Raw genomic sequence first — 13,748 nt, 5'->3', positions numbered from 1 at the left:
AACCATTTGATCAAAATTAAAGTAGTATTTCATTTAATCTGACTGTTAATAAAGCCATGGGCCAGATCTAATCAAAGTTAAGGTGATCACTCAAACATTTTTAATTAGGTAAATAATATTAATTCCTTTATGACTCAGTTCTCTCTCAAGTAATTAGGACTCATAAAATTCTCTCTGCCTAGGTTACTTGCAGAGAAACCTTGATTAAAACACTTCAGAGAAACTTTCATTAATAGGATCAGCACATGACATCAGCATACATTCCCATTACTTAGGACAGTTAAATACATCAAGAAACAAGAGGTAAAATATCATCTGATCCTGTTATCTGGACTTCTGATATTCAGGGGCTGAATTTAAAATTATTTCCTTCTAATCTCATCCAATGTAATCTCACACAGTGTTCAGCTTCCACAAACCATACTTTGTCCTTCACTTCCTCTGCCACATATAAATTCTCTTTGTTGCCGGCGCCGCGGCTCACTAGGCTAATCCTCTGCCTAGTGGCGCAGGCACACCGGGTTCTAGTCCCGGTTGGGGCGCCGGATTCTGTCCCGGTTGCCCCTCTTCCAGGCCAGCTCTCTGCTGTGGCCAGGGAGTGCAGTGGAGGATGGCCCAGGTGCTTGGGCCCTGCACCCCATGGGAGACCAGGAGAAGCACCTGGCTCCTGCCATCGGATCAGCGCGGTGTGCTGGCCACAGCGCGCCGGCCGTGGCGGCCATTGGAGGGTGAACCAACGGCAAAGGAAGACCTTTCTCTCTGTCTCTCTCACTGTCCACTCTGCCTGTCAAAAAAAAAAAAAAATCTCTTTGTTAATCTTTATCACCAAAAGTACATTCTTATGCTTATAAGTTTCTCCACATCTTTCTTTCCTACATACTGATTCCTTCAGTTCACATCTGGAAACCATCCTCAACACCTCTAAATTAAGAGAAAACATCTTTTAATAAAAGAAACAATTTTAGGCCATAGTTTCATTTTGTCTTTGTCTCAGAAAAACTGTTAAATCTAAGGGACAAAACATTTAAGGATAGAGCTAACAACATTTTGTTAACAACATAGCTCCATAAATATAACTTCTTTTAAGGGTATTTTTAGAGATTCACAACTGGGTGACAAAATGACTTAACATAGGTGGTCACAGTGTCAACTCAGCAGCTTAGAACATCTTAGAAAGTAAGACTTCCTGCTCTTTGATCTTTCAGGCCTTGCGTCCTACACTGGAGGGCAGTGGTGATTGGACAGCTCTGTAACAGGGCATTCGTTGGCCTCAGCTGTAGAACAGAGGGTCGAGAAACTGTCCTAATTTAGCAAGTGAGAAATTGGGGACCCTTTGGTCCCATGAGGCCCACTGTTACTAGTTTAGGGGAAAAAAAACCCAATTGAAGAGTGAGTTGAAACACGTGGCCCTGCCGGGGGTCTGGTCCTTGGTAAAAGTAGCAGTGAAAACATCTGAAGCCTCTTCTGGCCAGCACGGTTTCAAAACAGTGGCAAAGGCAGTAGGGGAAATGAGTCCCGTGGCATCCTTGCATGCTCACAGAAGTGCCATCGCTGACTTCCGGCTGCCTGAGATGAAGGAGAGCTGGGGAGTGACCAGACCTGGCTGGGCAGGCAAGACAGGTAGGGCCAAGAGGGCTTGGCAGAGAGTTTGAGAATCACTAAGTTGGCTTCGGCTCATGTGGGATGCTTTTCCTGCGTGAGTGTGGCAGAGAGACTTGGACTGAAAGAGAGGCGGACCAGGGAAGGGCCACGGTGGCTAGTTGGAAGGCACATGGGTAAGATCTGTCTCGGTGAAATATTGACAGACCTGGATCGCCACTGGGCAAGGCAGGGGAGGGTAGAAGGCTGCACACAGCGCTCGTCAGGACTGCGCTGTGCCCTTGTTCTCTGCCATGTGCTGCTGCAGACGGCTATTGCAGGCTTTTGTCTTCTCACAGAGAATGTGAGATGACAGAGTGTAGCCCCGAGTGAGGTGCAGGTTTAACGGAGAGAATACCAGATGGGCATCTCAGCAGAGGGCTGAGACCTCGGGCTGTATTCAGACTGCAGTGTACATGGATGTGGGCATGGGTTTCCATTTCTCCTCCCCACGCACCCTCCTTTGGGGTATGGCTGGGTGGAGGGCTTCCTGGCCTGGACCTTCCTGAGACTCCTCCCAGAACTTCATCATGGACCCACTGGCCCACTTGGTGTAGCGCTGGGGAGATTCTCATAGGCCTAACAAGGCGATGGAACCAAGGACAAGACTTTTGATGTGTAAATACTGGTCTGCTTCCAAGGCTTGTCCTACATTTCTTTCCTTATTCCACTGTTGATTTTCCTCACAAAAAAAGGAAAGAAAAGAAACCCATCTTCTCCTGTCACACACATAGATTCATGTCTGCCTAACGACCTTAACATTTATGTATAGGCCGTAGGACTATAATCCCTGTCAGAGATTATAGCGACCATAACATTTTCGTGTAGGCCGTAAAGCGGGACAGGCTTCAGCTGTGCCCACCTTAAAAGTGCTGTCCTCTAGTACTCCATTGGATCACAGAGATGAATGAAGTCTAAATGTCAATGACTGTCGCTCCCCCTCTTCATGGAGGAACGACACTAAGCCCTGCCTAGGCTTCATATCCGAGTCACGGCACCATTATGTCGCTCCCCCTCTTCATGGAGGAACGACACAGGACCCTGCGCTGTTCTTTCGTCTGCTCGGCCCTCCCCGGGTTTGCTGCTGGTTCTTCCCGGGTTGGCTACTATCCCTTCCACCTCCGTGGAAGGGCGGTTCCCCCTGCCACATTCCCCACTTCCGCCGGGGAGCGGCACACCGCCGGCCGGCTCTCTCAGGGGCTGCACAGGTGTTCCTTCAGATGTTCCCCTTAGATGTTCCTGGTGTATGCCGTCTCTCTCCTCCTTTATAGTCCTCCTCCGCCAATCCCAACTCGGCTGCCCACACGCCGAGTACGCTGCTCTCCTCCAATCAGGAGCAGGATCAGCTCCTGGAGGTCAGCACTCAAGTTGGCAAGAGGCAGCTGCGTAGAAGCTGTTTTCTCCTCTCCCAGCGCCATATTGTGGGAGAGCAGATGCATAGAATAAGTCTTAATTCCAGTAACTCAGTCCAGTCCGGGTTGCTCCCCACAAATGAGCACATGAGTGGCACACCTGCCGAGTACTGACTCCCGGAGTTATTACATGCATAAGTCGCTTCTAACGCCTCTGCTTCTCTAGCAGGGAGGTACTTGCCCCACCCTCACTGTGTGGAGAGGAGCCTTCAAGAGGCCAGCTTACTTGCCTGAGATTTCCCTCTTGTAGTAAGTGCTTGGGCCTAGATTTACGCCAGATGGAGTCACTCTGAAACCAGTGCCCTTTCCACTTGTTTACACTTTGAAAGGCTGGGAAGAAAGGAAGGATTTCACCAGTGTTGAAAACTGCCAGCACATATAACTTTGAGGATCCTTCCCCCAGGTTGGGGGTATTATAGTACCTTTGAGGATCCTTCCCCCAGGTTGGGGGTATTATAGTACCTTTGAGGATCCTTCCCCCAGGTTGGGGGGTATTATAGTACCTTTGAGGATCCTTCCCCCAGGTTGGGGGGTATTATAGTACCTTTGAGGATCCTTCCCCCAGGTTGGGGGGTATTATAGTACCTTTGAGGATCCTTCTCCCAGGTTGGGGGTATTATAGTACCTTTGAGGATCCTTCCCCCAGGTTGGGGGTATTATAGTACCTTTGAGGATCCTTCCCCCAGGTTGGGGGGTATTATAGTACCTTTGAGGATCCTTCCCCCAGGTTGGGGGGTATTATAGTACCTTTGAGGATCCTTCTCCCAGGTTGGGGGGGGGTATTATAGTACCTTTGAGGATCCTTCTCCCAGGTTCAGGGGGTATTATAGTACCTTTGAGGATCCTTCTCTCAGTTTGGGGGGTGTTATAGTACCTTTGAGGATCCTTCCCCCAGGTTGGGGGGTATTATAGTACCTTTGAGGATCCTTCCCCCAGGTTGGGGGGGTATTATAGTACCTTTGAGGATCCTTCTCCCAGGTTGGGGGTATTATAGTACCTTTGAGGATCCTTCTCCCAGGTTGGGGGCGGGTATTATAGTACCTTTGAGGATCCTTCTCCCAGGTTGGGGGCGGGTATTATAGTACCTTTGAGGATCCTTCTCCCAGGTTCAGGGGGTATTATAGTACCTTTGAGGATCCTTCTCTCAGGTTGGGGGGTGTTATAGTACCTTTGAGGATCCTTCCCCCAGGTTCAGGGGGTATTATAGTACCTTTGAGGATCCTTCCCCCAGGTTGGGGGGTATTATAGTATCTTTGAGGATCCTTCCCCCAGGTTGGGGGGGTATTATAGTACCTTTGAGGATCCTTCTCCCAGGTTGGGGGCGGGTATTATAGTACCTTTGAGGATCCTTCTCCCAGGTTGGGGGCGGGTATTATAGTACCTTTGAGGATCCTTCCCCCAGGTTGGGGGCGGGTATTATAGTACCTTTGAGGATCCTTCTCCCAGGTTGGGGGTATTATAGTACCTTTGAGGATCCTTCCCCCAGGTTGGGGGGTATTATAGTACCTTTGAGGATCCTTCCCCCAGGTTGGGGGAGTATTATAGTACCTTTGAGGATCCTTCCCCCAGGTTGGGGGGTATTATAGTACCTTTGAGGATCCTTCCCCCAGGTTGGGGGGGGTATTATAGTACCTTTGAGGATCCTTCCCCCAGGTTGGGGGGGGGTATTATAGTACCTTTGAGGATCCTTCTCCTTATTCCTGTTGTTCGTGCTTTCCCTCTCCCCACCTGACAGTCAGCATTGTCTCACACTGTGGACTCTTATCCCACTTGGTTTGTGGTCTCTTGCAGTGCTGGCTTGGATTTGTTTTCCAAGTGAGATATTCCTGCAAAGCTCACCCTGGGTTTGCTCTCAGTTTTCTGATGGCATGTCTTCAGTCTGGAGTTTGGACGTGGTCTGTTGGGCTGCCAGCTGGACAGGAAGCAGCCATGCCTAGTTGCTGTGACAGCCCTTTCTCTCCTTGGCCAGACCCCTGTTTTCCCCTCAACCACAGAATGCAGTGTTTGATCTTCCTACGGGGCACGACGGGGAGGAACAGAGAGGTCACGAATCCACCAGCACCATCAGTTACTGGACCTTCTGCGAAATGTGGAGAAAACTTCCCAGAATACCCATCTTTCCAGTCTTTAAAGACAGACACACACTGAAGTAGTCTGAACCAAGGCCGAAATGGGTGAAGGTCGTGTTTCAACTGAAATGTTTCAGATCAGTCCCTTCCTTCCTCTTTCATACTAATGTAATTCTATGTTGCAGCTGTCTACCATGTTCATCTCTGTCAGAAGATTGTAATCGCCACCCCTCCCCCCGTACCATTTCTGTTTGGATACTGCCACTACGTAGCCAAATGCCTAATAGAAAAGATGATGTTGTTGACAAGTGATTCATGATTTATATGCCAAGGCTTCCTCTCCCCATCCTCTTAAGTTATGTGACTGATTCATGGCAAATAATTTATTGTCAATTAATCATTGACTGTGAATTCATTTAGATAAGGGTAGTTTCTTTGCACAGTTCTCAACACACATACAGTGTAATGGTGGGAGAGTACTACTTGGTCTGAGCTGCAAAGCGAGAGTACTTTATTAGGTGAGCGAGAGAGTAGAGCAGAGCTGGAGAGCGAACAGCAGAGCTCCCCAGGAGTAAGACACGGAGAGGGGACCCAGGCTGGGTGTCTGCTGGGGAAGTGGGATCCTCGGTCCTTCAACGGCACTCCGACTTCCCTCTCATCTACGTCACCCGGACACAGGGTACAGGGCCGATGCTGACTGGGCCCGCAGGAGCTGGGGCTGGAAGTGTCTAGCTGTCGACCAGTGCTCCCCAAGTGCGGGAGGGAGCATGACTGGTCGGGTCTTGGAGATGGTGTGAAACGAGAGAGAAGGGGGAGTTAACTCTCTTCCTGGAGCGTGCCTGTCCCCCACCCCTACACAGCTGTTGTGCAGTCTTGGAATCTAAGTCACACTGGGAGTTACATTGCTGAATCTGCACCTCCCCTCTACGTCGATTTCTCTTCTGTGACATCTTGAGTTGTTCACTGTGTCTGCTCCCGCTCTTCTGGTTAAGTGGCCTCCCTGCTTTCTGAGGCTGTGCAGCCTGTTGTGCCGGAGCCCTGTGAGGGGAAATGTGGGGGCTGCCACTGGTGGTCTCTGTTCTGCCCGCAGCAGAATAGTGGGAACCCACAGCTGCCCCATACCTGTCCTACGCACGTTTCCTCCAGTCCCTCTGCACAGCTGAGTGTATCTCACATGTTCCCATTGTTGTGACCTCGTGACCACGTGCACCCCTCTGCTCATCAGTATTCTAATTCAGATGTTATACAGGGGCAAACGCAGTCCTGGGAGGCATGCTTCGGTAGCACATGGTGCCAGGGCTATTCTCACTTTAGATTTCAGTGCACTATTAATGGAGACTAAAATTATTAGTGGTCTTTTTGTTAATCTTGCTGTCGTCTTGTACTGTCAGCTGCTTTTGAATTTACTGTGTCTTATGAGTAGCTAGGTAGCCCCTTCTGCTGCTCTCCCTCCTCAGATTTGACGAAGTCTGACAAGTGCACGTGTCTGATAGTGCTAAGAGAAGGGAGATGCTATGCTGTCACCTTCAGAGCCTCCTGGAAGGTGCGTAGCCACCCAGCAGTTGGTCTAGAGGTTCTTGGGTTCACCATCTGACACTCTGATGCCACAGATCACTGAGAGGATAGGTTAGCTACCTTGCTCCATTTCCTCAGACAAAGTTTTGGGGCTCCTCAGTGTTCCAGTGTAGTTGTGTCTAGAACCCCACCTGTGTTGAGCAGAGCCCCTGTCCCACTTTGCCGAGCTGCAGACTTTGGTGGTCAGTGTCCTGTGACCACACGTTAGTTTCCCAGCGGAAGATTGCTTAAGTAGGGAAGGTTCCGTTCTCTGCTATTTCTCACTGTGCCCTTCCCTTTGTCTTTTATTGATAAAGTAACAAGTTCCAGATAGAACTTTAGACTCAAAAATTTACCACAAACCCTATCACTTAGTTTCCTGGTAGTGGACTTCAGATTCTGGAAGCAAAAGAAAAACTTCCTTAACTACCAGGAGGAGGTAAACATTACCACTTATGTACCTGTAAGTAGGTAGAACATGATCATCACTAGTTGAATCAGCCGAGACTTGGAGTAGCAGAGCTAAATACTGCTGTGTCCTTTATAGTTCTTAATATTTGAAAGAATGAGGAGCCAGTACTGTGGCATAGTGGGTAAAGCTGCCACGTGCAGTGCTGGCATCCCATATGGGCTAGCTGGCTAGTTTTGAGTCCTGGCTGCTCCACTTTCAATCCGGCTCCCTGCTAATGTGCCTGGGAAAGCAGCAGAAGGTGGCCACGTGCTTGGGCCCGCACCCCCGTGTTCACATGGAAGCTCTTCCCGGAAGAAACTGCTGGCTCCTGGCTTCAGATTGGCCGAGCTCCAGCTGTCGTGGCCATTTGGGGAGTGAACCAGTGGATGGAAGACCTTTCTCTCTCTCTCTCTCTCTCTCTCTCTCTCTCTCTCTCTCTCTCTCTCTCTCTCTTTCTGCCTCTGCCTCTCTGTAACCCTGCCTTTCAAATAAAAACATAAATATTTAAAAAAGAAAAAAGAGAATGATAGATGCATGGAAAGAGGGAGGGAACGGAAAGAAGATAAAAAAAGAAATCTGAAAGGCCAGCTGCTGGGATGAAAAGAGTGCACTTTCCTTTTAAATGTTGTTTGATCACTTGTCTTTTTTAGAATGCGAGAAGTTCCTGGATGGTGGGCTGGGTGGAGAGTGTGCCCCCACACAAGCCGGACTGCAGAGCGCGTCTGGCAGCGATTCGGAGCTCTTCGCCTCCCCCAGCGACGGCGTGGGCAGCATCCTGTTTTCAGAGGTACTGGTTGGGCCTTCTTCGCGTTTTGTCCCCGTGGTACTCAGGTTCCTCTTTGGCCTGCCCTACCCTTTTCTGCCTGTTCCTTTGTCCTTGTGCTCGTCCTCTGGCCGCGACCTGTTCCACTCTGTAGGTGCCTCCCCCAGTAAGCTGAGATCAAGCTAGCCTTACAGGCTTCCTTCGTTCTCAGAAGAGTGTGAACCTTCCCTTTTGGAAAAGGAACTCCAGTTTGCCAGGGATTTGAAAAAGGCGCTGCCCACATTTATCTTCTGCGAGATCGTGGCTGGTTTTTTGCAGGTTTTGATACTCCCATTGAAGCCTGTAGGAATGGAAGATCCTTCAGGGTGAATTGAGTCAAGTGACAGAGAATGCTGTTGCGTGGGCAGACGGGACCACAACTTGGCCTGCATGATGTCACATGTAACACGCTAACCATGGAGTCGTTTCTGGTTAGTGTGTTGAGGCCTGAAGCCTGTGCTGAGCTTGGTGACATCACCCCTGTGCATCCGTCCTGCTTACTTGGAACTTCCTGGATCTCCCCCGTGAAAAGCCCACGGGCATGAGTCAGGTCGTGTTTGCACACACCTGGGGGTGGCCGAGGGAGGCAGTGGTCACTGCTTTCTGTTTCTAGTGTTTGTTTCTGGCTCGGCCAGGGTCGAGGGCTTCCCACAGCAGGGCAGCCGTCGTGCTCAGTCGCACGCCCTGGTGGTTTTCCTGGAGTGGGGAGCGGGGAGCGGGGCAGAAGCCTCGGGAGCTGTGAGGATGACTAGAAGACTGACTTGCTGGTTTTACGGTCTGTGTTCGTGAGAGGACGCTTAGAAGTCGCCGTGAGGAGTGGAGGCCAAGTCCTGGCGGTGCGGTCCGGAGCACCCGAGGCCTCTGCGCGTTAGCTCTGGACCGTTCTCCCCTGCAGACCAGTCCAGTCCAGGGCGCTGTTCCCGCGCGGCCTCCTTCCCTGGCCTTGTTTCCCTCTGGTCCTCATTGTCTTCCCAAGAGCTCTGGAGAGACCTGCGGTGGGCCTGGGGTTCTGCCTGTTACTTGCTGCGCCAGCTCTTAGAGGGAACATCTTCCTTCTCTAAAGTTAATTGAGAAAATAGGAACTAGCATTTTTTCTTTTTATTAAATCAGAATTTGGGTAATTTCCACTGTGATGGTGACATTTTAAATGTAGATTTCTGTTCCCATTAAGGGGAATACCATTCTGTACATATTGGTCCCTAAAAACCTGCTTTTTTCTCTTTAAACAACTTTTTTATTTATTTAATGTGAACATGCTTTTTTTCTGAGATAAACAGATCAGAGATTTTCTTTAAATTCCAGCTTTAAATAGAATAATTGATAATCCATGAAATTGGGTCACGAAGGTGTAGAAATTTGTTGAATGTTTATGTGTGTGTGAAAATTTTTTAATAGTAACAACTTTTCAAAAAAAAAAAAGAAGGAAGTGTCTTGACTCAGAAATGCAGCTTGCTCTCTGCAGAGTGGTGGTTGTCCTGGTTTTTCGTAAAGGACCTGTGCCGGGTGGGCAGTTTCTGTAGGAAGACTCCTCAGATAGAACTTCTGAAAGCTGAACAATCCTCCCCAAATCAGAGTTTTTCTGCATCTCCTAGCCAAGTGCTAGGGTGGAGCCGAGTGCTGCATGCCTGCACCTCTGCAGGCGGGCGAGGCTGTCTGGGTAGCCTGGGATGGGCCCCGGAGCAGCGGAGCAGCGTTTGCAGCAGTGTGTCCTCCAGTGTTTCAGGGGAGCCTCCCCCGTGAGAGGGAAAGGAGGGCGAGGGCCGAGACTGACCCATGCTGTCAGGAAGCAGGCGTTGGCCCAGTCGCACACTTGCGACCTTCGATGTCACCTGCAGGGAGGTGGATTTACCCTCTTCGCTGGGGAAACAGGCATTTACCCCAAGTTACTCAGCGAGATAGAGAATCGAGGTTTGCAGCGAGGCCTGACTGTTGGTCATTTTGTTGTGGTGGTCTTTCTCACTCAGTCTAGTGACCAGTGATTCATCTAGAAGCCTGGCCGTCTGCCACTCAGAGGTCACCCCCACAGCATGTGCTGGGAAATACTGGATGTCCCGAGTGTCTTCCCGGGTCTGATCCTCTTCTCCCTGCACTAGGAAATAGTCTGAGGGCATGACAGCACCCTTTCCTGAGAACTGTGAGTGGTGCATGAAGTCACTTCCTGGAGCCCGTGTGAGCATCTGGCCTTGCAGCGGCCTCGTCACAGCCGGCAGTGCCTGTGCTGAGCTTTCCACCTTCACCTGCTCCTTCCATTCAGTGTGCGCCCTGGTCGATGTGACTACGGGGTGCCGTGGGCGTTGAGGTCACTCCTACGGTGTTAGCTTCTCGTTACTTGCACTAAAACCTGAGAAGAGTTTTCTGGGAAGGAAAAAGTTTCCTTGTGCTCAGTTTGCAGTCTCCACTCAGGTCCAGGCAGCCCCGTAGTCTGGCGTCTGGTGGAGAGGGTGTGAGGAAGGGTCACACCGGGAGGCAGGAAGCAGAGAAGCCAGGCGGAACTCTGCTTGAGTGCCCCAGCCCTATGACAAGAGCCACCTGCCAGCAGACCTGCCTCTCGGATGCTGTAATTCCTTGAATTTGTCAGCCTTTGAAAAGTCCCACTCTGCACGAGTTTGGGGAGGCAAGCTCTGTTCAGTCTGTAACCCTTATGGACGGTTTCTGGTTCCTGCGCTGTTTCTAGGATCAACAGCATAAAATTTAGATTTTGTTTTGAAAATAAGATACAGTCCTGGGATCATTTTGGCACTAACTGAGAAGCTGTGATCATAAAATACCCATGATCTATGCTATTCTGTTATGCACAAGGATAGTGGACATATACAGAGACTGTAAGAATTGTTATGAGGGCCAGCACTGCGGCACAACAGGTACGGCTGCCGCCTGGGATGCCAGCGTTCCATGTGGACACCAGTTCATTTCCCGGCTGTTAAACTTCCCATCCAACGCCCTGCTAATGGCCTGGGGAAGCAGCAGAGGGTGGAATCACTGCGTCTCCTTGGGAAGGTCAGTCTAAACCCTTCCACTGTGTTTTCCCCGGCTGGTGAGAGGGAGCCATAACTAATTATTATCAGAGTAACTTACAGGAACATCCTTGGCTTCATAAGGTGTACTTTTTGCCTAGTTACTCGAACACCAAGCCAAAAAATTAGTGTATAGAAGAAAACTTTCAGGTAAAAATAAATATATTTATAGATTATAATGAGAAAAACTGTGAAGTACCAAAATCATTAGAATTTCAGAACTGTGGGCCAGGAAGAATGCTTGTGTTCAGGTCTTTCAGATTCTTAGAATCCATTACATGATGAGTGTGTGCTGGTTTAAAATGGGCTGGTCTTTCCAAGTGCACACAGTGGAATGCCTTGTGTGTAACATAGCAAATAACAAATATTTGGCGAGTAAATGAAAACGAAGACTCACTTTGGCAGTATTAAGTGAATGCCTTCAAGTGTAATAGTAAGTGGCAGCAGTTTGTATTTCCAGGAAGTAGGTGTATATTATGTGACACCTGTTTGTCTTTGTAATGTAACTCTGCTCAAGGATGCCAAACAGGCGTTTCTCCCAAACCTTAGATTGCAAAATACTGGAATACGGAAAACTTGAAGAATTGTGCCGTGAACTCTCACAGGCCCGGACCTGGGTTCCACAATTAAGCTTTAATTGAGTTTGCTTTGTTACTGACTGTGTGTGTCCATCCTTCTGCCCGCCCACCCCTCGAATTCTTTGATGCATCTCAGAATGAATTAAAGGTATCAGAGTGTTTCCCTTTGAACCTTTGCACCTCATTTGTTTACAGTGATTTTGATAACAGCACACACAGGAAATGCACATTCTGAGCCGGGCCTGTTTGTTGCCTGAGGCCTCCTCACCCAGGACCTGCCCGAATCGCTCAGGAAAGCTCCGTCCCTCCCTAGCCCCATCTAAACAGTACCGGTCCTCTTGGGCAGCTGCCTGAGGGTGGGAGGTGTGGTAGGTGTCATGTTTGCGAGAAAAAGACCTTCCCAGACTGTTCTGCCATCTCACATCCTCCCCAGTGAGTGAGAGAGCTCTGGTTGCTGCACATGCTTCCCGACATGTGTGACGTGTGTGTGTTACTGCTTTGATTTTAGCACTTCTGACGTGCCTGTAGTGAGGATCTCATTATATTTGGATGTGCATTTCCGCGATAACCAGTATGGTCTGAAATACATTTTCCGGTGCTTATTGGCTACTGTGTATCTTCCTTTATGGGTGTAGTTCAAGTCTGTGGTCTATTTTTAAAACTCGGATTTTTTTTTTCAGTTGTTGAGAAGTGGCAGTTCCAAGTCTATCTGGATTCCAGTCCTTTGTTAGATTTGAATGTTGTGACTATTCCATCAGTCCATGGCTGGCTTCTTCACTCTCATGGTCGTGTCCCAATAAGCTGATTTCCTGCCACTTGTTAATTTTTCCTTCTTTACTCCATCCCACTCCCAGCCAGTGATTTTCTTTAGAAGCTTCCTAGTTTTGGTCTTTGCATTTAGGACTGGGGATTCCATCGTACTTGATGTAAACATTCTTATAGCTGTTATGTAGCTTGTAGAAGTGAGGGTAAGCCCACCTCCGTCTAGAGTCACCAGGAGAACCAGACCAGTCAAATGAAATAGTCCTGAGTTTATCATTTAACCTCAGTGTGTGGGGAGCAAACCGGACTAGACTGAGTTACTGGAATTAAGACTTATTCTATGCATCTGCTCTCCCACTGTGGGGAGCAAACCGGACTAGACTGAGTTACTGGAATTAAGACTTATTCTATGCATCTGCTCTCCCACAATATGGCGCTGGGAGAGAAGTAAACAGCTTCCGCACAGCTGCCTCTCACCAACTTGACAAGCTGCAGGACTTGCTACTGATTGGAGGAGAGCAGCGTACTCGGCGTGTGGGCAGCCGAGTTGGGATTGGCGGAGGAGGACTATAAAGGAGGAGAGAGACGGCATTCACCAGGAACATCTATGGGGAACATCTAGCTGAAGGAACACCTGTGCAGCCCCCGAGAAAGCCGGCCGGCGGTGTGCCGCTCCCCTGCGGAAGTGGGGAATGCGGCCAGGGGGAACTGCCCTTCCACGGAGGTGGAAGGGATAGTAGCCGACCCGGGAAGAACCAGCAGCAAACCCGGGGAGGGCCGAGCAGACGAAAGAACAGCGCAGGGTCCTGTGTCGTTCCTCCACGAAGACGGGGAGCGACATCAGTGAACCACGGTTTCTCAGCTGTGAGATGGCAGTAAGCGTCTGTACTAAATGAAATGATTGCTTGGATTAAAAGAAGTAATACATCTGGCTAAACATAGAACCTCCCGTGTGCTGAGTAACCAGTCATGACTGTGAACATTCACCGGTTGTTCTGCACATGTATTTAAGAATAGTAATAGTTTCTCAGACGTTACAAAAATTTGGGAGAGAGACATACACAGAGTGGTCTGTCTGCTTCATTCTGCAGATGCCTACAGCCCAGGTAAAGCTGGTCTGTAGAACCAGGCTGCAGACCGTGAGCTCGGTCCAGGTCTCCCACAAAAGTGGCAGGAATCCAATTCCTTGAGCTGTCACCTGCCTCCCGGGCAAGGAGGTGGCGCCATGAATTAAACCATGTGTGTCTTAACCACTGGGCAAAACTCCCACACCATCATTGTCATTTTATTTAGACCTTTTCATTAATTTTTAGCTTTATGGTTGTTATAATTAAAATCTCCGTAACGGGACTGGCATTGTGGCACAGAGAGTTAAAGCGACAGCCTGCAGTGCCAGCATCCCGTATGAGCTCCAGTTGGAGTCCTGGCTGCTCCTCTTCTGATGCAGCTGCCGGCTGATGTGTCTGGG

General features: G+C 49.4%; 1 protein-coding gene across 47 annotated transcripts in view; it reads left to right on the top strand.

The window, feature by feature from the left end:
• Positions 1 to 13,748, top strand: part of AKAP13 (A-kinase anchoring protein 13) — a 311,707-nt gene that overhangs the window by 203,724 nt on the left and 94,235 nt on the right. For all 47 annotated transcript variants that reach the window (XR_016218636.1, XR_016218637.1, XM_089311068.1 and 44 more), the window contains one exon: positions 7,775 to 7,911. Coding sequence is in view for 44 of the 47 variants with exons in the window: in XM_089311068.1 (XP_089167194.1) it covers positions 7,775 to 7,911 (137 nt within the window). In the remaining 3 variants the exon portion in view is untranslated. The remainder of the gene's footprint in view (positions 1 to 7,774; positions 7,912 to 13,748) is intronic.

The sequence above is a fragment of the Oryctolagus cuniculus genome, chromosome 12, assembly GCF_051225735.1.
Source record: "Oryctolagus cuniculus isolate XC-2025 breed Fujian yellow rabbit chromosome 12, ASM5122573v1, whole genome shotgun sequence".
Taxonomy (NCBI): domain Eukaryota; kingdom Metazoa; phylum Chordata; class Mammalia; order Lagomorpha; family Leporidae; genus Oryctolagus; species Oryctolagus cuniculus.
The sequence above is the reverse complement of the archived record's forward strand: the minus strand, read 5'-3'. Positions and strand labels throughout refer to the sequence as shown.